The 25,354-nt window shown below is 34.3% G+C and overlaps 2 protein-coding genes and 1 pseudogene across 3 annotated transcripts; all 3 read right to left on the bottom strand.

The window, feature by feature from the left end:
* Positions 1-381: 381 nt before the first annotated feature.
* LOC107894660 (GEM-like protein 7) lies at positions 382-1,504 on the bottom strand (annotated as a pseudogene).
* A 7,812-nt stretch (positions 1,505-9,316) lies between these two features.
* LOC107894929 (uncharacterized protein At1g05835) lies at positions 9,317-10,292 on the bottom strand. Its single transcript, XM_016820095.2, has 2 exons — positions 10,173-10,292; positions 9,317-9,710 (listed from the first exon to the last, which is right to left on the bottom strand). Exons 1-2 carry the CDS (start codon positions 10,228-10,230, stop codon positions 9,400-9,402), a joined length of 369 nt encoding a protein of 122 aa, XP_016675584.1. The 5' UTR covers positions 10,231-10,292; the 3' UTR covers positions 9,317-9,399.
* A 1,269-nt stretch (positions 10,293-11,561) lies between these two features.
* On the bottom strand, positions 11,562-13,042 carry LOC107894661 (putative GEM-like protein 8). 2 transcript variants are annotated; one of them, XM_041084935.1, is made up of 3 exons: positions 12,301-12,707; positions 11,963-12,020; positions 11,562-11,873 (listed from the first exon to the last, which is right to left on the bottom strand). In XM_041084935.1, the coding sequence occupies exons 1-3, from the start codon at positions 12,327-12,329 to the stop codon at positions 11,694-11,696; spliced, it is 267 nt and encodes an 88-aa protein (XP_040940869.1). In that variant the 5' UTR covers positions 12,330-12,707; the 3' UTR covers positions 11,562-11,693. The 2 variants fall into 2 exon arrangements, 1 of the variants encoding a protein (XP_040940869.1); XR_005907500.1 differs by lacking the exon at positions 11,562-11,873 and having other exon boundaries at positions 12,009-12,203; positions 12,301-13,042.
* Positions 13,043-25,354: the final 12,312 nt, after the last annotated feature.

Here is a 25,354-nt window from a genome sequence, read left to right on the forward strand (position 1 = left end):
GCGTCGTTTTTCGCCATGTATGCCTTTAATAAATTCTCTAAGCTATTGGATGATTCAACGTGAGATGTAATTTAATAGTGATTGAGCTGTTAACTCAGCTTTGTTCATATATGCAAGCTTGGTTTACCAAGTTTCAATGTATTAGTTGTAGTTGGTATTGTTTAGGTGACCATATACTGATTTTGACAAGCTGAATACTTGGTTTTATGTATTGGCATTATGCCATTATTCATTCTTAATGAAAATATCAGTTTTTCATTCAAAAATACTCTCACATTTTCCTTGTTTTTCTTTTCTATTCTCAACCAAATTCTGTTGTTTGCTCTACAAACCTCGAGCCTTGTTGCTCAAGCTTCTGTCAACCTTGCTACTTCATCCGGATTACTTGATTATAACACCAACACCTATAGTTGGAGCACCATACTCACCAACACCAGCTGGTGCAGCAGAATGTTGAGGGGATTGTTTTCTCAACTGTAACGCCATTAGATTGATCACTGATCGGCCTGTCTCTTGGGGTGCTGAAATATCTCCATTGCCAACACTGGTGATATCGTAAATTTTAAATTATCTTCGTTCATGGAGAAACATAGTGAGCCACCTAGAAAGTGACTTGTAGTACTTCATGTAGTAGCCTTTGGGAGATAATTGCTTGCTGAAGGTACTTGAAAGCTTTATGGTAATTCAAGAACCCCATAAACCAAAACCAGAAATCATCCACTGTCATAATTTCCATGTACTTTTGTGACAGTTTCTTCATGTTTTCACTCTCATTCACTCCCTTTATTTTGTCAAGTGGAATCAAAACCTGCACCAAAATCAATATACAACAACATGAGAATTGAAGGTGCAAAGTTATGCCGTCTAAGAAGGGAAAAAATAGATGAAATATATACTAACCTCGTAATGGACTCTAACCAATTCTCCATTAGGAGATGTAATTTTAATTGATCTATCACTGCAAAAGCCAACCTTTTGTGATCAGATGAAAAGTAAACCAGCTATGGGACCTGCTGTTGTTGATAAATAGCATTGGCATGCCTTCAACAGCTTCTCCCTTTCTCTAACACTAAACAATTTCTTTAAAATCTTCTCCACCCCTCCTACTTGAACAATTCTTGCCCCTAAACTCAACTTTCCCTTCACAGTTTCACTTATCTTTGGCCTCAACCTCACTGCTGTTCCAAAAATTATTTCAGTTTTCACATACGTATATACATCTATACATGCATATAATTAGACTTTTAGAGTGGTTGTTTCTCGGAGTCCATGAGCGAAAATATCAGCTTTCTTCCCAAGCTTGTTCATCCTTTTAAGTACAAAGTTTCCTTTTCCTGCAGTTCCCAAAACATTTACATTAGTACTAAATAATCTTCATTATGAATATCTAGACCCATAACAGATTAAAAGGTAGTCACCTACCTTTTCTAAATATGTTAGACCCTTCAGCAGATGATGGAACCTGATACTGGCCGGCGGAATTTGGTAAGTACCATTTCGGCATTCGCTCAACTTGGTAAGTTGTCGATTTTATTGTAACTCCAATGACTTGTTCAAGTATATGGCTCTTCATTTTTTTCTGATTAATGAAATAAAAATATGATCAAGGAAGTTTTTTTAGGGGGTAGTATCTGTGATGATGAATGAATCTTTGGAATTGGGAAATGGTATTTAAAGATGTATGGATATGGTGGTTGAATCTAACTTTTTTTCTTGCATGATTCACCTATTTCTCATAAGGAAAGAATAAAAAGAAGAGCATAGAAATATAAAAGGCAATATTAAAAGAAAAGAGGATGACATGATTTGGTGTCTTTAAGATTGTATGAATAACATACATAGCAAGAAGCTGATTAGTTTAGACAACCTTTTTGAAATGAGAATAGATCCTAACAGGGATCATGGTTTGCCCTTTTTTTTCATGTGTTGTGAGTGTAAAAAGACGTGGATTTGAAGCTTTCTGATGTCTGCTACTACTTTAATACTAAGATATGAAAGAAAATAAAGAAAAGATAAGAGATTTGGGGAAACATATGAGTTAACTCAACGACCAAACAAATTGCATGGTGAAAAAGATATGGTAATGCAGTCAAATATATCAGCCATGTGCGATCAACTGTCATATCCACTTATCAACTTTCTTTTGTCAGACAGGTTATAGGGAGCTCAACTAAGTAGGTCTCTCCAATGTTGTTGGGGAATTCTTTCATGTTTTATTTCAACTTAAAGGAGCAAACCTGGGTGTTAAATAACATTTTACAATAAAAAGAGCTTTTGTTTTTTTAACAAAAAGAAGTGCAATTTGGGAATAGAGAAAGGGAACAAATGCTAAGATTCAAATTCTGGTGATTGCATGAATAAACCTAAGATTTACTTTGGAATTTAATGCTAATAGTAGTTCATTTTTTTGCCTTTTCCCCCCTTCCATTAGTGATAAGCAAACTTAAGAAACTTCTAAATATGACCAAGAGTGTCCATTTATGATCAGAAGAAACCTCTTTTGAAAAGGCAATGAATATATCATAATTGGTCAAAGAAACTGTTAATGTGCTTATTTTGTTAGCAGTCTTGTTTTATCTTTGAAGTTTTAATCTGAGGTGGAAATGAATGGGCAGTAGGCCATGCAGATTAAATATTTGCCTCAACTTGCTTTCCAATGCCCCTAAAAAATAGTCATTAATAATAAAGCTAATTTTGCTTAACATACAAGATATAAACCATAGGATTGCTTTGTTACTTTTTAAGTTTGTTGCAAAAACAACAGCCAGATGGACCATTCCCCCACATGGCATGATGGCAACCTTCATTGAATTCAACAGAGTTTTACTCTTACCTTGTCTTTCCAACAAAAAAGAAAATACAGTTTGGGGATAGAGAAAGGGAATGCAAATATCAAGATTCGAGTTCCCTACTTACTAAGACTAACACTACAAGAAAACAGACTTTTAGCAGCGTTTTTTTTAGCCTTTAGCGGTGTTTTCCCAAACACCGTAAAAAACACTACTATAGGAGACACCACTAAATTTTGCGGCGTTTATCTGAAAAAACACCATGAAAGATCAAGATTTTTAGCGGGCTTTTAGCGGCGCTTTTTTCACAAACGCTGCTAATTTTGGCAGATTTGAAATGTACATTTTCACCAATATCCAACCCTTCCTGCATTAATTCGAACCAAAAATAGCTAATATAGTATGAAATCCAACCAAAAACAGCAAATGTAGCATAAAAATACAATCAAAAACATTAAATCTAAATGATACTTCAAATTCAACAAAAGATCTATGATATAGTTAATAAATTAAGTAATATTCTTACAATAATGTTAAATGTGACAATGTTAAAAACATTCTTACAAGGAGAAAACTAATGTCTAAGATGGCGGCTTTTACGACTACTTAAACATCTGCATTATTTGCTGAAGCTGTAGCTGGAGCTCATCGTACTTTCTGCTCTGCTTTGCTGCCATCGCTGCTGCCTTTGCCTCCCTCGCTACTACCGCTGCCTCCCTCACTGCTGCCGTTGCCTCCCTCTCTGCTGCCTCCGCTCTAAGTTGTTGTTGGAGTTCTTCATATTTTCTTTGAACCTCGGCAATTTGCTCAACCATGTTCGCTTGCATCTGAGCTATCTGGTCTCTTAATCTTTGAACTTCAGCTTGAGGTTGACTCCCGGAAGGCATGTATTGCTAGGAGCCGGATCCAAAATATTGGGTCAGGGTAACACCAGATCCTTGAAATCGAACCCGACCGTACCTTTCAGGACCCAAAACTTCATTGATAATTCTATTATCAATATTCTCAAGATTAACAGAACTATCAGTCGAAGCAATCGTTTCATACTCCGCCTTCTTCTCCTTTAGTTTCTCCTAAAAAATCAATTAAAGAGTTAGAAACGAAATATATAATAAAAAGGAATGCAACATAACTTAACATTATTTAAAACTAGTAATGACGAATTAAACCAGTATAATTAAACATTATAAATACTTATAATAAATCAAATTTTATTAAGTAAATATACCATAATTTCTTCAGCTTCGGATGTCATAGGGGATCCATTTTTCTTCCTATGTGTAATCTCAAAAAGCTGAAGGCGTCCAACTTTTTGACCAGACGAGACTTCCTACAATAAAGTAGTAAAAATATTATTTAATAGTAGAAAGTTATTAATATTTGAAAGAATTAATAAATTCATAATACCTCGGCCTCAGCTACATAAGCAAAAGTTCTCGACCTTGCCGTGTACATGAATTTTTTTTTTTGCCTGCTGCTTGTTCCAACTCGCTCACGGTCCTACATAATGAAATTATTATTACGTATATAGTAAACACTATATATAAGAGTTTGGAAATATGTAATACCTCTTATTTCTTTGAATTCCAGAATCTAACCGCATCTTCCCATTGGTACCTCAGCATTCCCGGCGAGACATTTCTCAATTTTTCCTCGAGGCTTATGTCTTTCTTAAGATATAGTTTTTTCAAAGTGCTTTTATGGTCTCTCCATTTTTTACCCAATGCCTTCTTGATATAGTCATCGGAGACCTCTAAAGCAAATTTCTCCTAAAAAAACATAAGTTTAAAATGTAAATATAAATGAAACTTAAACCAAAGTATTATAAATTACATTCACGTTTTGTTACCTTAATATTATCAAGAGCTTCGTTTTTGTTGCTATCAGGCATCTGATGCCATGATTCATAGTTGATGGGCGACATATTGGCATTTCGTGATATAATGCCAAAATAGCCTGCTAAAAGTCGAGCTTCAGATCCAACAGGCTGACCATGACTGTTTCTACTTATTTTGACACGCTCGACAGGATTTAAGTCATATAAATCTTTAAGCAGCGTACGTCCTCGACCTCTGCGCGTCCCACCACTTTCAGCTGAAAAATGGTATATTATTATTATATTAAAATTGACAAATAAATCAATAATAAAAGTCAACACATGTAAAATGAACTTAACATTACTTTGAAATTCTGCAGGCTCGTCAAGTATCTCTGGCACATTCGAAGATCCAACAATTGTCTGCTGTTCACTATTTGCTTCTTCCGAATTTGGAGTATTCTGGACAATACTTAAATCTCGTGATCTTCTTCTACGCATTTTTCCTGCGATTCATATAAAATAGTTGAAGTTTTAGTAACAAATTACAACAATAATAGTACATATAAAATAGTTAAATTATATAACATTACCAAGATTAAAATTATAATATTACATATAATTAAAAAATCGTAAAATCTTATTACTACATCATTATTCGTAAATATCTTCATCCACATCATGTCGAACCCATTGATGTTGTGTACTAGTACTAGGGATATTTTCATCTAAGTTTTGTTCTGGAAAATGTAATGTTTCTGATCTTTCGACGATGTCATCTCTACTTCCATTATCCATGTCAAACAAGTCTCTAGGGGTGTTCCGGAGTACAACATACCAACCCTCATCAATTGGATCTTTTGAATATATATATGGTTGTTGAATGAAGAAATTTATCATTATTTAAAAAATCATAAAATTTACCGACTGAACTTCAATTAAGTCTTGGTTTTATTCATTGATTCTTTTTGCCAAAGTCTTAGTCTCAATTGAATAGAAAATTAATATTACTAATTTACATTTGAGAATATTAATTTATGTTTCACACTAAGTTCACATTCTGTAGTTCATTCTTCCAGGTCCAAAAGAATCAACCATAAAGGAGTAATTAACTTGTACCTAACAAAAGAGGATTGATTAAGATATTATAATATAGATTGTGTTGGATTAACATACTAAAAATTTTAAAATAAATTTTCCAATCCTTTAGGTTGATTGATACAACTCTGAATTTTAAATCTAAATCCTAAACCTTAAAGTTAACTTTTTGATTCAGAGTTTAAAGTTTAGAGTTTAAAAAATTTATCAAAATTATGTATAAATGATATAGAAAAAAGTTATTGAGTACAAAATAACGTGTTTCGTACAATCTTTTATCTTCATAAAAAGTATAGACTATGCTAAAAGAAATATTTTATATTTTTCTTTTAATTATTATTCATAGTAATTTTAAATTACTTTCATTTCTAAATCTTTGAATTAGAAAATATTATTAAACATTTAAGTTTAAACCCGCGACCTTGAAGTTGTTGCTACAACACCGGTATTAGTTGAATTAATATTTAATTTTTCTTTAAAAATTATTAAAATTTTCTAATAAAAATAATCCTTAAAAACTCATTTTTTAAAAATCAAAACAAATACAAATTTTTGATACATCAAAACAAAAACAAATGAATGCTGTAGTTTTTTTCTCTTTTTAACATTGAACTTACCTAATGCATATACAAACAAATAGTAATCAATGCATGGACAGTCAAAAAGGGAATCTCCTCAGATAGGTGTGAAAAGAATTTCAAGTCTCTTAAGCTGAAATCAGACAGGACAAAAACTAGTTGGATTGTAGATTTCATTAACTTTTATAAATAAAATATGGTCCCAATATTCAAATAATATTTAAAGATGAGATTTTTAAGAGAAAAATATTTGGGAAACAATTCAAAACTGTCTTAAAGCTGTAAACTCTTTCATCACTTATTCTCTGTTTCATTCCTCCATCATAGGCAAACTACACTGACATAAATAGAAAGCAAATTGGCTGTATATATACCGGTTTTAGGTTAATCAAATTTCTGAAAATGGGTGCCGGAATACATTATACTAATACAATCAAAATAAATAAACTAAAATAGCAGTAAACACAAAAACATAGCATGATATAGTATTATCAATTTAAAATTTCATATAAATACATAATATTTTAAACACAAAAAAGGGTTGCCCAAATATTTGGCCAAGGAAGAAACTAAAAAAAAAGGTGGGTGGTGGTTCAACCGAATGAAGCAAGAAATGTCAACAGAAAATATTGAACAATCCACTGACAAATTACACAACTGTCAACAAAAACTATTTCATTATTCCACATCATACCACTGTTTGCATCTTCTTTCCATAAGCAATTCTAAGACTAACAAAATAAAATGCAATCTAAATCATAAAATGAAATCAAACTTAATAACTTCGTAGCTTTTAAGAGTAAAGTACCTCTACAAACCGAATTTCTAGCGGCGGCGGAGGAAAGAAGATGCGTCGGAGGAGAGACGAGGCGAAGAGTTCCCTTCTAAAACCGAGAAGAGAAGATTGGATATTGGGAAACTAGGGTTAAAAAATTTGGGGGGAGAAAAAGTTGGGGGAAACTGGGGGGAAATCAGGGAAATCCACTTTGGCAGAGAGTAAAGCAAATTCGGTCCTCACAAAAACGACGCCGTTTAAGTTAAAAAAGAGTAAAACTTTGCGGCGCTTTTAGCAAACACCACTAATACAAGCCTTCTGCGGCGTTTTAGAAAACCGCCACTAATAAAAAGAATAAAAAACGACGACGTTATCCAACAATCCCCTAAAAGAAATTTGTGGCGTTTCCTTCAAAAACATCGGTAATTCCAACTATTTGAAGCATTTGAAATAAAGCGCCACTAATAAAAAAAACAAAACGACGCCGTCTGTGGTCTCTTGATAGATATTTGTGGCGTTTTATAGGATTCACCACTAAAAAAAGATGAAAACGACGACGTTTCAATTGACAGAACTTTGTGGCGTTTTTGGAAAACACCGGTAATTCATACCTTTTGTGGCGTTTTTACTAAAAGTGCCACTAACAATAAAGTTTCAAAAGACGGCATTTTGCTGTCCATGGATATTTGTGGCGTTTTTGTATAAAACGCCGGTAATTTTTAATATCATTTAGTCTCTATATTTTTATAATATTATTGATTAATCAATACTTAATATTATTAACACTAATTAATCAAAACCCTAAACCTTAAACCATTAAACTATATCCCCATAACCTTAAACTCTTAACTATATCCCCTAAACCCTAAACTATATCCTCTAACCACAAACCACAAAACAATAACCCCCAAGCCTTAACCACAAAATGTATGAATTAATCATAACCCTAAACTATATCCCCTGATCCTTAAACCACAAAATAATAACATTAATTAATCAATACTCTAAACCTTAAACCATTAAACTATATCCCCTACTAAAGTACCCTAAACTATATCCCCTAAACCCTAAACCACAAAATAATAACCCTTAAGCCTTAACCCCTAAACCATTAACCCATAACCCATAACCCATAAACCCCTAACCACTAACCCATAACCCTTAAACCATAAGCCATAAACATAATCCCTAAACCCATAATCCATAAACATTTAAATATTACATCTTAAACCTTAAACCCTAAATTATACACCTTAAACCATAAAATGGGCAAATAATGTAGTGTTTTAGTTTTTTTTAAGCTAAATTGATGTTTAATTAATTCGTTATATTTCGGTTTTAACTTGGCCAATAGAGTTTTTTTTTAAATTGAGTTTTAAGCGGTCTAATTTCAATATTATTTGGGTCTAGTCGAGATTGATTTAAATAAAATTTGCCCGTCTAATATAATTACCAAAATACTTTTATATCTAATATTAGTTTAAAATATATGATGATGAAATTCATATCATTATTTTCTCTAGCATAATGTTATAATTATAAAATGATTAATGATATCGTTAAAAATATAATAAAATTTTAAAAATATTTGTTGTATTTTGATTAAAATATAAAAAAAATTAAAATACATCATAACATACTTTTAAGTTATTTGTTCTATTTTGATAAAAAAATATATATTAAAAATTTAAAATTTTGACATAATTGCGGCGTTTATAACCCAAAACACCACTAACACGCATATATAAAAACGCTAACGTTTTTGCTCAATATTAAACATATTTGCAGAACGCCGCTAATGACAGATATATTGCGGCGTTTTACAATAAACGCCGCTAATGCCAGTATAGCTCAACTACAAAACGCTGTCGTTTTTCTCATCACACTTGTGGCGTTTTTGACAAAGCGTCACTACTGCATGACATATAGCGACGTTTTCTTGAAAGCGCCACTAATTCTACGGAAGCTTAATTTGAACGTGTCGTTCATCTTAATATTTTAGCGGTGCTTTCTTTAAAACGCCACTAATGCTCAACCTTTAGTGGCGTTTTCTATTCAAACGCCGCTAAAAACCTATTTTATTGTAGTGTAAACTCAAGCTTCTCACCGTTAGAGCTTTGACTCGATTACAGCGGCAGGTATTACTATCACACCTTGTTTTTAACTTTACATTGGCTCAACATTCAAAGTTAGGAGTTCAGTACTGCACATAATGTTTTCCTAAGTAATATCCTTTTTGGGGATTTAATATAATATCATATTAGCTCTTCATTTCATTATTGAAATTGGTAAGCAAAAAGGCAACATTGAGATTCAAAAAACCCTACTTTTGGATTCAAGATTTTAAGAACAGTTGATTTGCGAAGACAAGGGCTTGAAAGGAAATGAAGTATCCCATGCATAGTTGAAGCTCAAGTTACTGGAAGAAGCCACCGGTTGGCCGCCGTTTATCAAGCATTCGGCACCAGTTTTCGCCATCAACGAAGAATCGACGGCCTCCACCGTCTGAAACCCGTCGCAACTGAGCTTCAAATCAGACTGAGTGCAGATACAATCGTTTTTTACTGTGGCTTTCCACTCTGGCTTGTTTTCCACTGTTTTGCCGGTTTGTGTTTGGATGATTTTCACATCAGCCAACGTGCATTGACAATATCCTTCATTATGAAAAGCAAAACTTTTAAAATTATGTATATATATATATAAATATATATCCATTTTAATTATATACAAAAATAAAATTACAACTCTACTTAGCTGAGTGCTAAGTAATTTGAAGATTTTCTTGTATATTTTTAGATTAAATATTGAAAAAAATAAAAAAAATTAATGTTGGAAAAGTTTCTCAAATAATAGAAACTCAATTTAATAAAAGAAAATTCGACAATCAAATTATATTTAATTTAAATTTAAATTACTACGAACTCAAAATTTATTCAAATTTAAAGTTACTCAAATTTAAATTAAAAGAACCAAAACCAAATAAAAATGAGAGAAAATTTTAATATAATAAATGATTACGTTGAAATTGAGTTAATCCCTCTTAAAAACTAACCCAATTAGGTTAGGTCTAAATATAAATGCATGTGACATAATATATTATATGGCATGGTGGTTACCTTGGCCAATGAGAGCAAGAAAGAGAACAACAAAGAAGAAAGTGAGAGTGGTAGCCATTGCAACTGTTATACTATTTGCTCTGTTTATGTTGACTGCCTTTGCGTATTTATATGGTGAAGGTCGTAGACAATAGCCAAATATATTTAGGAAAAATGGATTCTTTCTTTATATGTCCCATAATTTTAGTGTCATTCCCATAATTTATTGATTAGTTTCCCACTTTCGCTTTATTCAAAATTTATTATAGAGTAAATTATCCTAATAATCACTCTCAAACTATTTCATTCCTACTTTGATTATTTTAATTTTTTTATCAAACATAACACTGTCGCGAGTTAGTTTTCTTGTTTTAGTCATTGTTCTGATAAAATCCAATTGGAAAGTTGACTTGGATGCCACATATTATTGCTTGTTTTGCCAATTGTATATATAATTAAAAATTTCAAAAATTAATTATAAATTATGTTATTATCTTTAACCTTGAAATTAACCCCTAAATCCCAAAATCAATAAATCCTAAACCCCTATTGCCATCTTACCTCAAAATCAAACCCTAAATCTCCTTTATCATCACATTCATAAATACCCAAACAAAAAATGCAGCAGCAATCATACCAATACCCCATATTATCCGTTCTTTCTTTCATTCCCTCCCAATTTCTTTGATTTTCCTTAACAACCTAACTGTTTGGTTGGGTATTGATGAAATGCGATGATAAAAAGAGTTTAAGATTCAATGATTTTGGGGTTTAGTACTCAATGATTTTGAGGATTAGGAGTTGATTTAAGGTTTAGGGATAGTAATGGAATTTAGGGTTCAATGATTTTGAGATTTATGGGTTAATTTCAAGGTTTCGAATGGTAACAAAGTTTATAATTAACTTTTGAAATATTTAATTATATACACCATTGGAAGAACAATCGATACGTGGCATATTCTAATTAGCTTTTAACAGAACAATAACCAAAATAAAAATATATACTAATGACAATATTATATTTGATAAAAAAAATTAAAGTGACCAAAATAGAACTAAAGTAATTTTTAGAATAACTATTTGGATAGTTTACCTATTATTATATTGCCACATTCTTTTTCACGTATGGTAGAATTTTTGTAAATTAGGTAATACTTTGAAAAGAGAAAAACATTGGTGATTAAAAATGGTTAAAAGATCATATTTACTTTTATGGCAAGTAACATACCATATTTTTAATGTATTAAAATAATGAAATTTAATGTATTAAAATAATGAAATTTTGGATACGTTTTAAGCAAATATAGAAATTAGGCAGATTTTTAGTTAAAGTTTGAATTTTTGGAAGCGAGATGTATTTTCAATTAAAAACTTTAACATCCAATCTGGCAAATCCACATCGAAAAAAAATATCAAAAATAAATTTCCTTTAATTTTGAATCTTTGAGTATTGATCTCCAATCTGTATACTATTCTATGTATGAATTTTGTCCCATTATTCTTCTCTTATGTGGCACGTAGAAAGTAACTTGTAATTCATCATCATAGTCTTTTAGAAATAATTGCTTGTTGAAGGTACTTGAAACCTTTTTGGTAATTCAAGAACCCCATAAAGCAGAACTCAAAATCATCCACCGTCACAATTTCCATGTACTTTTGTGATGGTTTCTCCATGTTTTCACTCTCATTCAGTCCCTTTATTTTCTCAAGTGGAGTTGGAACCTGCACCAAAATCGATATACAACATGAGAATTGAAGGGTGCAAAATTATGCTGTCTGAGAGGGGGAAAACAGATGAAATATATGCTAACCTTGTAATGGACTCTGACCAATTCTCCATTAGGAGCAGCGATTTTGATTGATGTGTCACTGCAAAAGGCAACCTTTTGAGACGAGATGAAAAGTAAACCAGCTATGGGACCTGCTGTTGAAGATAAATAGCATTGGCATGCTTTCAACAGCTTCTCCCCTTCTGTAACACTAAACAATTGCTTGAAAATCTTCTCCACCTCCTCCTACTTGAACAATTTTTGCCCCCAAACTCAACTTCCCCTTTACAGTTTCAAAAAATTACTTCAGTTTTCACATACGTACATACATGCATATATATATATATATGATAAGACTTTTAGAGTGGTTTATTTCATACCATGTTCTCGGACTCCATGTGCGAAACATCAGCTTTCTTCCCAAGCTTGTTCGTCCTTTTAATTACGAAGTTTCCTTTGCCTGAAATTCCCAAAACTTACATTTGTACTAAATAATCTTCACTATTCTAAATATGTTAAGACCCTTCAGCACATGATGGAACCCGATACTGGCCGGCGGAATCTGGTAAGTATCTTCTCGGCGTTCGCTCGACTTGGTACATTGTTGATTTCATTGAACTCCAATGACTTGTTCAAGTATCTGGCTCTTCAATTTTTTCTTCTGATTAATGAAATAGAAATATGGTCAAGGAGGCTTTTTTTTTTTTTTTGTAGTATCTGTGATGATTGATGAACGAATCTTTGGAATTGGGAAATGGTATTTAAAGGGATATAGGTATGGTGGCTGAATCAAACTTTTAGTTTGCATGAGTTACCTATTGCTCATCAAAGAAGACTAAAAAGAAGGGCATATAGATGTAAAAGATGATGACATGATTGTGTTTCTTTAAGATTGCATGAATAACATACATAATAAAAAGCTGATTAGTTGAGACAACCTTTTGGAATGAGAAAAGATCCTAACAGACATCATGGCTTACCCTTTTTTTTCTCATGTTGTGAGTGTAATGTTGTGAGTGTAAGAAGATGTGGATTTGAAGCTTTCTGAGGTGGCATTGTAGCTTTTTATGTCTGCTACTGCTTTAATACTAAGATACAGATTTGGGGAAACAAATGAGCCACCTCAATGACCCAACAAATTGCATGGTGAAAAGATATGATAATATGCAGTGAGCCATGTGACATCAACTTTCGTATCCACTTATCATCTTTCCTTTTTAACTGGTTATAGGGAACTCAACTAGTAGGTCTCTCTAATGTTGTTGGGGGATTCTTTCAAGTGTTTTTTTTTTTTCAATCTTAAGGAGTTCTAAACTTTTAATTTTACAATGTCAATAAAAGGTTTTTATTTATTTATTTATTTTTTTAAACAAAAGAAATGCAGTTTGGAGATAGAGAAAGGGAATGCAAATGCTAAGATTGGAGTTCCAAACTTGTTGAATACCTTTTAAGACTGACTGCATGTACAAATCGGACTAAACCCAATGTTCACTCTGGAGTATAATGCTAACAGTAATTCTGTAATTTAATTTTAAACAACTAAAATCTTCTTTTTAACCATTTGATCATTTAAAAATCAAGGATTGCAGTGGTGATCATTTTCTTTGCCTTTTTGTTCTCCTTCAACCAGTCAAAGGATCATAAAGAACTGATAAGCAAACTTAAGAAACTTCTAATTATGACCAGGAGAAACCTCCTTTTAAAAGGCAATGAAATAGTTGGTTTTTACCTATATATATATATATATGTATAGTTTAATTGGTCAAAGAAAAGAGGCAACCTAACCAAGCAACTTTTAATGTGCTTATTTTTTTAGCACTCTGTTTTATCTTTCAATTTGTAATCTGAGGTGGAAGTGAATGGGCAATAGGCCATGCACGATTAAAGATTTGTCTCAACTTGCTTTCCAATGCGCCATTAAACTATGGATGATAAAGCTTTTGCTTAACATAAAAGAAAACAGAATAAATAGACCATAAGATGACATTGTTACTTTTAATGTTTGCTACAAAAACAACTGCCACATCAGTACCATTCGCCACATGACGTGATGGCTTTTAAGTGTCCAAAGTTTCAATGAATTCAACCAAGTTTAAGATGACACATTTTTTCTTTTTAGTCATTGTCAGAACCCTAAAAGTTCACTACAGAACTTCAATTTCCCACAAATATTGATGCAAAAATCTTTGGTATAAAAAGCTTACATATTTTTGGGAAGAATGCAAAAATACTTTAGCACATCATTCTTGGGTTGCATTAACTATATTAGTCAGACTTAGGCACGAGAGCGGATACGAATATATTATAAGTTTTCCGTGTTATTATCATGTTCTTGACCACCTGTCCGGTACCTACTAACTGAAAAACCAAATGATCTGAAGTGTTCTTAGCTATGCTGCTCATTATAGCAAAATAACTTTTTATACTTTGTCCATGAAAAGTATGAGCATTGACTATTCTAATTCTAATGGAGAATGGATTTAATATGCCAAATGCTGCCTGCCCATAAATTTTTCATATTTAACATGGTTGGTTTGTATGTAAATGAATTTATGAGAAATTAATAAAGGCTTCAAGACGTATATCAATGTAATTTTTTTTAAGTTTTTATTCGCTCCCACTTATTTTATGGTGTACAAAAGAGTTACTAGTAAATGAAACTCAAGGATACAATGAAGCTCAATGTTTGTCTATGTTTTGCACTGATGAAAACAATCAACTGAGCACTGAATGGAGAATAGCAAGGATATCAAATTATATAAAAAAATTTTAAACTAATTCTCTATAAAACAATCTAGGAATATAAAAGATGATGGAAGAATAGAAAGGAACTTTTAATGTGTTTTTCTAGTGTATCAGACAAATGAAATTTGACTCTTATTTATAGGGGTGCTCATGTCTCTCCATAACAACACATAATAAATAATAATAAAGTGTAAAAATAGAATGACGATAACGGCAAGAAAAAAGAGAAAAATAGAACACACCGATTTTACGTAGAAACCCTTTTGGGAAAAAAAACATGGGCAGAGGAGAAGAAAATTCACTATGCCGAATTCGAATGATTACAAGGAGTACAGACTGCGTTTATTTATAGGTTTAGAAAACTTTATTCTAATAAGGTTGAAACACCTTATTCAAATCAATATAAAATAGAGGAAGTAAACTTCTATATGGATTCTTTTTGTGCAGCTTGTACCGAACCTTTATTTCAATAAGAATTTGTGTCACTACTCTAACATAAAGTGATATAATTTTTGAATTTAAAAAAACATAAATCATGACGATGAAATATGATAGCTCTTGGTTAATTAGCAAGTGATATAACTTTTGGTCACTTATAACTTTTCATCTGCAACTATTATGTCTATTTATTTCACATCCCTAATTAGTCTTTGCACTTTCCCTTTCCATTCTAACATTTTCGTTCTTTGTTGTGTTTTTTCTCGTGTTTTTGTTTTCTTTTCCTTTGTTTTGTTTCCTTTCTTTTGCAAGTACTCGCTCTTCTCTCTTTGTCTCTCCCGCTTCGTTATGATCGAAGAAGTTACATGTCAAGTCCTCCCCCTCGTCCTATCATTGATCATGCTACTTGTCTGATCGAATGTCTAGCTCCACTCGCCCAGGAAGCTTTTCCCATTGCCATATGGATCGCAGATCAAATCACCCAGTCCTTCATCACTGTGTTGAATACAGTGAAGATCTTCATGCAAGAGTCTTGACAATAAAGTTTTTGTTGCAAAATGACTATCCATGCGCTGACAAACCCACACCATAAGACTATGAGTTCACCAAATGTGCGAGCTCTACAAAACTGTGAGCTTACAAAAATAGTAAGCTCACCAAGACCTCAATCTCACCAAGCATGAGAGTTTATCATACCTGCGAGCTCCTTACTCTTCAAGTTTCCAACTTACATTAAAACAATAATGATTTTTTTATTAGACATTTTGGTTGCTGATTAGACTGAAATCAGTCAATGGGGAAGAAAGTTGTATGAAGATTAAGCCAAGTTATAATTACTTTATTATTTTTTTTAGCTTATCTAAGCTTATTTTTTATTGTAGAACATATATTAGTTTTTAATTTAATCAAACAATTGATCAAGAAGTTGATCTTTCTCTTATTTTTTCTTTGATCTTTTGTTTCTGTTCAATCCTTTCTTTATAAAAGACCCAACAATTGGTATCTAGAGCCATTTATCTTTGAGGGTTTGTTTCCATAAAAATGTATTTAGCAAGCTTTACACAACCACCACCCTCTATTTTTTAGGTGAAAACTACCATATTTGGGTAGTAAAAATGAAAACATATCTTCAAGCATTTGATCTTTGGTAGGAAATAGAACCACCAGTGTTGAGACCAAATCCTAAACTGGCTCAAATGAAACAACACAGTGAAAAATGTGCCAAAAAAACACAATGCGATGTCCTACCTACAAAATGGTGTTTCAGACGTGATCTTTACAAGAATCCTGACATGTGATACCCCCAAATAAACTTGGGATAAACTCAAGGAGGAGTTCTAGGGTTTACAGAAGACAAGGAAGCAATAGATGATAAATCTTAGACAAGATTTTGAAAACCTCAAGATGAAGGAAGTTGAGACTGTGAAGCAATATTCAGATCAAAACATGGCAGTGGTGAACTAGATAAGTCTGCTAGGGGACTAATTCATAGATAATCGAGTAGTTGAGAACGTGATTACCACACTTCCTGAGAGATAGAATCAAAGATATGCTCAGTGGAAGACTCAAGAGAATCAAAGATATCCTCAGTGGAAGACTCAAGGGATATATCAACCATCTCACTCTCAGAACTAATCAATGATTTGTATGCTCTAGAACAAAAAAGGGCAAGTAGAGAAGAAAGACACGTCGAAAGAGATTTTTAAGCCATAAATAGAGAAGTTGTGAGCTCCTCAAGTTGAAAAGAAAAAAAAAAGAGTTGGTCAGATAAGAAGGAAAAGTAAAAAAAAAGACAGTGGCAAGAAAAAAATATCCATCGTGTTAGCATTGCAAGAAGTTGGGTCATCCTAAGAAATTCTGTTGGTTCAGACCTAATACCCAATGCAAAAATTGCAAGCAGTTTGGCCATGAAGAAAAGGTGTGCAAGAATAAGGGAAACACATAACAACAAAACACTCAGGCAAAAACTGTAGAAGCAAGGCAAGAAGAGTTGATGTTTATAGCCTCATGCAAAAACCAGTTCGTTGAACCTTATGAACTCATATACGAAGCCAAGTTTGCGGCACCATGTGAACCCTCCAACAAAGAAAGAAAAAATTGGTTAGTTGACAATGGTTGTACAAGTCATATAACTACAGACGCGAGCATCTTCAAAAGCATTGACAAAAGGTTCTACTCCAAGGTGAATGTTGGAAATGACCAATACATTGAAGCAGTAGGAAAATGAGATGTTTTGGTTAAAAATCAATCAAGCACTAAACTTGCCACAAATGTTCTTTTAGTTCTTAACATAGATCAAAATTTGCTGAGTGTAGGTCAATTGCTTGAGAAAAAATATTCAGTGGTATTCAAAGACAACAAATGTCTAATCCTTAATCCAAATGGATACGAGCTCATTTCAACAAAAATGGTTGATAGAAGCTTTGCTGTCAACTGGAACTTAGCAACTTCAGTAGCAACTACCAACTTGCTAGATGAAACCAAGTTATGGCATAGTAGGACGGGACATGTTGACTACAAATCTTTAAGTCATATGTCCAAAAATAACTTGGTTGAAAACCTATCAAACATGGCTAATCATGAAGATGTGTGTCGAAGTGTGCCAGCTTGAAAAATAGGTGAGGTATCCATTTCCTGCAAACACAGCATATCGAGCCTTTGAAAATTGCACTTGGAACATATTGACATTTGCGGACCCATAAAAACAATTTTTCCAAATGGAAATAGATACTATGTGTTGTTTATTGATGACAATATAAGGTTCTATTGGGTGTACTTCATGAAGAACAAATTTGAGGTGGTCGAAATTTTCTTCAAATTTAAAGCCATGGTTGAGAACCAAAGTGACTGTAAGCTCAAAATGGTAAGATCAAAAAATGGAGCAGAATACACCTCAGGGAAGTTTGAAAAATTTTATGAAGAGTCTGGTATTCATCATCAATTGAGTAATATGTACACTCCGCAGCAGAATGGAGTAAGTGAAAGCAAAAATATAACTATAATGAATATGGCTCGTTGCTTGTTGTTTGAAAGTAAAATACTAAATGAATTTTGGGCAGAAATAGTAAACACTTTTGTTTACTTGCTAAATGATGATCGCTAGCACACCTATTGAATAGTAGTATAGTTATGGTGAGATTGGAAATATCATATCCACAAGGACTAAAAGTACTAGTAATTACTATCTTTTTTATTATCCAGCCTAATAATTAAATGGGTGTTTTAAACTAGAATTAACTATTTAATTAACTAAGAACACGATAGAAATAAATGTTGGAAAGTACTTTTGGAAAATCGATGGAGAAGACAATACCCAAGGAAGAATTCACCTAGACTTCACTTACTACTTCTGAACTAGACAATTTATCCACTTAACTTAATCCATAGTTTATGTTAATATCTCTCTCGAGACTAAAAACAACTGACTCTAGGTTGGTTAATTGAAATCTCTTTCTACTTAAAACCCCTATTGTCGCATTAACTCGATTTGTGGATTCCCTTATTAGATTTGACTCTAATCCGACAGATTTATGTCGTCCTATCTCTAGGATTGCCATCAACTCTGCTTAATTATGGAAGATCTACTCTTAAACAGGGACTTTTGCTCCACTGAATAAGCACATCAAAACCTGAATTAATATCCTAAAATATTAAAGCAAGGATTAAAACTCATAATTAAGAATAAGTATAAGTATTTATCATATAACTCTTCTAGGGTGTTTATATAGACTTTTGAATGCCCAAAATAGACCAAATTAGCCTTTTTTCGAGTAGAACTAGACTTGGGCTTGACAGGGACACGGCCGTGTGTGATAAACTGTAATTTATACATATTTTTATCCCATGCAAAGCACATTTATGGATGATTTCTCCTTAGATTTGGTGAATTTGATGCTCCTAATCCTTTAATTTCATGTTTTATACTTAGGTAAGCATAGGAGAGTAAAAAGAGTGAGAAACGGGCCGAAAACGGAGAAAATGGGCCAACGTAGGAAATTAACATGGCCTGGACTTCCCTACATGGGTAGACCACACGGCCGTGTCTATTCAACAGACTCTAATACGGTTTGAAGCACTCGCACGCGGGCGTGTCACATAAGCATGTCCCTGTCGGGCCCAAGTCTAGTTCTAATCGGAAAAGGGCACTTTGGAGGGCTTTGAGGCATTCTAAAGCCTATTTAAACACACTAGAGGAGGAAAAAATGAGACACACAGATTAGGAGGCAAGGAATTACTCGAAGAAAGCCGGTTGATCCATCTCAGAAGCCAAATTCTTCTTTAATAATGAAGATCTCCCTTCAATTTCCTTCAGGAGTTTTTGGGTTTTCTTTATGTTTTGTTATCATGATTCTTCTAAGATGTTTTCTTTTACACTTATGAACTAAAAACTCCTAAATACCTAAGGGGAATGAAACCTAAGATGGATCTTATTATTATTTTCTGAATTATATGATAAATATTTGACTTGTTCTTAATTATGAGTTCTTAATTCTTGCTTTAATATTCCAGGATATTGATTCAAGTATTGATATGCTTATTCAGAGGAGGAAAAGTCCCTGTCTAAGAGTAGATCTAGCATAATTAAGCGGATTTGATTGCACCTATAACACCCCGTACCCGAGACCGTTGCCGGAGTCGGACACGAGGGGTTCACAGACCAAATTCGCTTACTATCGCAGTCCATTTTAAAAATTTCCAGGCAGTTGGCTAACTGCGTCACTGTCACCTTAAAAATCATATCTTGAGTTTCACAACTCGAAAATCAGTTTTGTAATTTTTCCCTGAAACTAGACTCATATGTCCATCTACATATTTTTTTCTAGAATTTTTGGTTGGGCCAATTAGTACAGTTTATTAGTTAAATTCTCCCCTGTTACAGGGTGCGACTACACTGACCTTCATGCATTACGATTTGGATATCTCCCTACACAGAGCTTCAATACTGATTCCGTTTGTTTCTATAGAAACTAGACTCAGAGAGGAATCTATACATATATGGCATGACTCCTAATTATCTCTGGTTAATTTATAATGAATTTCCAAAGTCGGAACAGGGAATCCAGAAACCGTTCTAGCCCTGTCTCACGAGAACCTGAATATCTCTTAACATACTATCCATATGATCGTTTCGTTACTTTCCTATGAAAATAGATTCATCAAGGTTCGCTTACATAATTTATTCACTATTTAATTACATTCCTACTATTTTTAGTGATTTTTCACATCCATATCACTGCTGCTGCCAGCATCTGTTTTTTTAAGGTAAACTTTACCTATTTCATGATCCTCCATGGATCAACTAAAGTTTGTCATACATATTCCAAAAGTGATCAAGAATAACCCTTCCCATGGCTAACCGTTACCAACATTTCCATACCTCTCGACGGACAACATACAAAATGATTATAATGCTATGATCAAAGTATATTTAAGCCATTTTCGCATGGCTATCCAAATTTACACAAAACCGAAGGGTACATGACCAACAACAAAAGGGTAGTCCTATACATGCCATTTCAAAGTTCAACCAAAATTGTACCAAAAGGGGGCTTTGATAGTGTGGGAGACTTCGACTTCCAAAAATCCCGAGTCCGATAGCTGACGAGCCAAAATCTATAAAACAGAGAAACAAAGAAACGGAGTAAGCAATTTATGCTTAGTAAGTTTTGAGCAAGGGATTCCAGCACAACAAAAGTATAGCATTCATGTAGCTAAACAGATAATTTCATATGCACAAATTTTCAATATCATACTTACTTCACATTACCAACCCTTATATTCATACACAAAGATCAACTTAGCCAAAGGCCGGTAGCTCATTTATCAACTGAGCGAATACTTATTTGTAAGGGCTCAAGTAATTCAAGCACATACGAAACATACCTCAATGTTGGGATGTTACAAGCGTATCAACTGAAATTTTTACAGCAAGATCGTTCATTCCCAAATCACGTACCTTCGGAATTTAACCGGATATAGCTACTCATTCAAATGCCTTCGGGACATAGCCCGGTTATAGTAACTCGCACAAATGCCTTCGGGACTTAACCCGGATTTAGTAACTCGCACCAATGCCTTCGGGCTTAGCCCGGAATTAGTAACTCGCACAAATGTCTTCGGATCTTAGTCCGGATATGGTCACTTAGCACAAAGCCTTCGGGACTTAGCCCGGACATCATTTGAATAACCATGCACATTTAACAATAAATCATGACACATTCGTATTTCATTTTCATTAGCAAAACTCAAACACAAGACACTTATCACTCTTGCAATTTCAGCTCAATAGCCACACACAAAGAGCATGATTTTGATTTGCTTAAAACATGATCTAATCAAATCATAATTTAAGCTCTATTACTCAAGAACTTACCTCGGATGTTGTCGAACGGTTTCGACGGCTATTCGACCACTTTTTCCTTCCCTTTATCGGATTTAGTTCCCCTTTGCTCTTGAGCTTAATTCAAACAAATTTAACTCATTAAAGTCTCATTTTGCTAGCTTATGGCCGAATATGACAAGGAGTTTGATAGGTCATATGGCCACCTTTTAGCTCAAATACACAATGGTCATACGCATTTTTAATCACATCAAGCAATTTAATACAATTCATTCGAACATCAAAAGAGAAGCTCAAGGTACTTAGCCCATATATACATTAGACACTAGAGTCACATATGTACGAAATCACGAATCGAATTCAACATACTAGCTAATATTTCCCCTTAGCCGAATTTTCTAAGTCAAGCTAAAGCCATCAATAGGCTACCTATGGCCGAACATACACATAACTTATGTACTTATTCATGTGGCCGAACATACATGTCTATGTTGGGGCCGATTGCATCACAACACCATACCATTTCAATTTTTGGTCATGGTTAAACAAAGAACTTAATGTCTCACTCAAAAATGCTAAAAAGAAGATTCAAGAATCATCAATCCACCATCACATGCACCATTACAAAGCTTCTCTTTTAGCATGCAAATGATATCAACACCAATCCACCTTGGCCGAATATCATCTCCATGACATAGTAAAGATTTGAACCATGGGCTATTTAGAACTCAAGCTAACTACTAAAACATGCATGCATCTCATGGAACATCATCAAACATACCTTAGTCTATCAAACCACCATAGCCGATTTCCTCAAAGCTCTTTTTCCTTCTTTTTCTTTCTCCTATTCGGCCAAGAACAACATGAGAGCTTTTCTCTTCTTTTTTTTTTGGTCATGCATGAGAATGATGAACACATTTTTTTTCTCTTTGTTTTCTTCCTTCAATTTCTTATTAGTTTATTGCCCATGCTTCTTATTTTATTCTTCCATTAACACAACATGTTTCATGACATGTTTTGCCCATGCTTCTTATTTTATTTTTCCATTAACACAACATGTTTCATGACATGTTTTGCCCATCATCCCTTGTCATGGCCGGCCACTAGTACTTAAATGGGGGGAAATTGACATGCAAGTCCACCCCTTTGATTACATGCACTATTAGGCCACTTGCATTTGCCTAGCACATTTCTAAATTTTCTCACATAAGTCCTATCAACTAAATTCACATGCAATTAACTAAATCGAAGCTTAAAACTTTCACACATTTATATTCACATACTTTAGGCAATAATTATCACATTCAAATAATTTGGTGACTCGGTCTAGCGGTCCCGAGACCGCTTTCCGACTAGGGTCACTTTAGGGCTGTCACAACTCTCCCCCACTTAAGAAATTTTCGTCCCCGAAAATCTTACCGGTAAATAGGTTTGGGTATCGTTCTTTCATCGAGCTCTCGGTTTCCCAAGTAGCTTCCTCGATCCCGTGTTTGAGCCATAACACCTTTACTAACGGAACCCTTTTGTTTCGCAACTCCTTCACTTCACGAGCTAGGATACGCATCGGTTCTTCTTCATAACTCATATCGGCTTGAATTTCAACCTCTGATGGGCTAATTATGTGCGATGGATCCGATCTATAGCGTCGAAGCATCGAAACATGAAAGACATCGTGAATCTTTTCAAGTTCAGGGGGCAAAATCAATCGATACGCAACTGGACCAACCCGTTCGGAGATTTCGTACGGCCCAATGAATCTGGGACTCAACTTGCCCTTACGGCCAAATCTGAGTACCTTTTTCCAAGGCGAAACTTTAAGAAACACTTTATCTCCCACCTGATATTCAATGTCTTTTCGTTTCAAATCCGCATACGATTTCTGACGATCTGTGGTTGCCTTCAGACTTTCACGGATTACCTTTACTTTCTGTTCGGCATCTTTAATCAAATCAACTCCAAAAATTTTACTTTCACCGAGCTCTGTCCAAAACAATGGTGTACGGCATTTACACCCGTACAAGGCCTCGTAAGGTGCCATCTTAATACTTGATTGAAAACTATTGTTGTAAGCGAATTCAATCAAAGGTAAATACCGTTCCCATGAACCACTAAACTCAAGGATACAACATCTCAACATATCCTCAAGTATCTGAATTATCCGCTCGGATTGACCATCGGTTTGTGGATGAAAAGCAGTGCTAAAATGCAGCTTGGTACCCAAAGCTTCTTGCAATTTCTTCCAAAATCGTGAGGTGAATCTCGGATCTCTATCAGACACGATAGAAATAGGTACCCCGTGTAATCTCACAATCTGAGAAATATACATTTCAGCTAGTTTATCCAATGAAAAATCCGTACGTACGGGGATAAAGTGAGCCGACTTAGTCAGTCTATCCACAACAACCCAAATCGCATCTTTCTTACTTGCCGATACTGGCAACCCAGATACGAAATCCATCGTGACTCGATCCCATTTCCATTCAGGTACCATGATTGGCTGGAGTAAACCCGTAGGTACTTGATGTTCCGCCTTTACTTGCTGACATATTAAACACTTCGAAACAAAATCGAAAATGTCTCGTTTCATACCATGCCACCAAAACTGGCGTCTCAGATCGTTGTACATTTTCGTACTCCCCGGGTGAATTGACATTCGACTATAATGGGCTTCGTTCAGAATCATCGAAATGAGTTCTGAATTTCTTGGAACACACAACCGACTTCTGAACCTCAAACAATCGTCATCATCAATTGAAATTCGAATTCCGTATTCGGAATACATTCAGCCCGTTTTGCAACCAATTCATCGTCGACTTTCTGAGCTTCACGAATTTGATGAATCAATAATGGTTTGGCCTTTAATTCAGCTACTAACACATTGTCGGGTAGAACAGACAAGTGTACATTCATTGCTCGTAAAGCAAATAGTGATTTCCGGCTTAAGGCGTCCGCAACCACATTAGCCTTTCCCGGGTGGTAATCAATGACAAGCTCATAATCTTTCAACAACTCAAGCCAATGTCTTTGTCGCAGATTTAAGTCTCTTTGAGTCATCAAATATTTGAGACTTTTGTGATCCGAAAATACATGGCACTTTTCACCAAATAAGTAATGTCGCCATATTTTTAAAGCGAATACGATGGCAGCTAGTTCGAGATCATGGGTCGGATAATTTTTCTCATGTGGCTTTAATTGTCTCGACGCATAGGCCACAACTCGACCTTCTTGCATCAATACGCAACCTAACCCAAGTAGGGACGCATCACTATAAATGACAAACTCTTTGCCTGATTCGGGCTGCACTAGAATTGGAGCTTCGGTCAAATAAGTTTTTAGTTGATCGAAACTTTTCTGACATTTCTCCGTCCATTCGAACTTAACATCCTTTTGAAGTAGCTTCGTCATTGGTGTGGCTATCATCGAGAAACCTTTTACAAACCGTCGGTAGTAACCGGCGAGTCCCAAAAAGCTCTGAACCTCAGTAATATTTCTCGGAGGCTTCCAGTTAAGTATGGCTGAAATTTTGCTCGGGTCAACTCGAATACCCGATGCAGATACCACATGGCCTAAGAAGCTAACCTCTCTTAACCAGAACTCACACTTACTGAACTTAGCATACAACTGCTTATCCTGTAAAATTTGCAACACTAATCTCAGGTGCTCAGCATGTTCGGTCTCATCTCTTGAATAGACCAAGATGTCATCAATAAACACAACTACGAACCGATCCAAATATGGTCTGAAGATCCGATTCATCAAATCCATAAATACCGCAGGGGCATTAGTGAGCCCAAACGGCATCACTAAGAACTCGTAGTGACCATATCTCGTTCTGAAGGCAGTTTTGGGTATGTCCGAATCTCGAATTCGCAACTGATAATAGCCCGATCTCAAATCTATTTTTGAGAACA

The sequence above is a fragment of the Gossypium hirsutum genome, chromosome A13 (assembly GCF_007990345.1).
Source record: "Gossypium hirsutum isolate 1008001.06 chromosome A13, Gossypium_hirsutum_v2.1, whole genome shotgun sequence".
Lineage (NCBI taxonomy): Eukaryota > Viridiplantae > Streptophyta > Magnoliopsida > Malvales > Malvaceae > Gossypium > Gossypium hirsutum.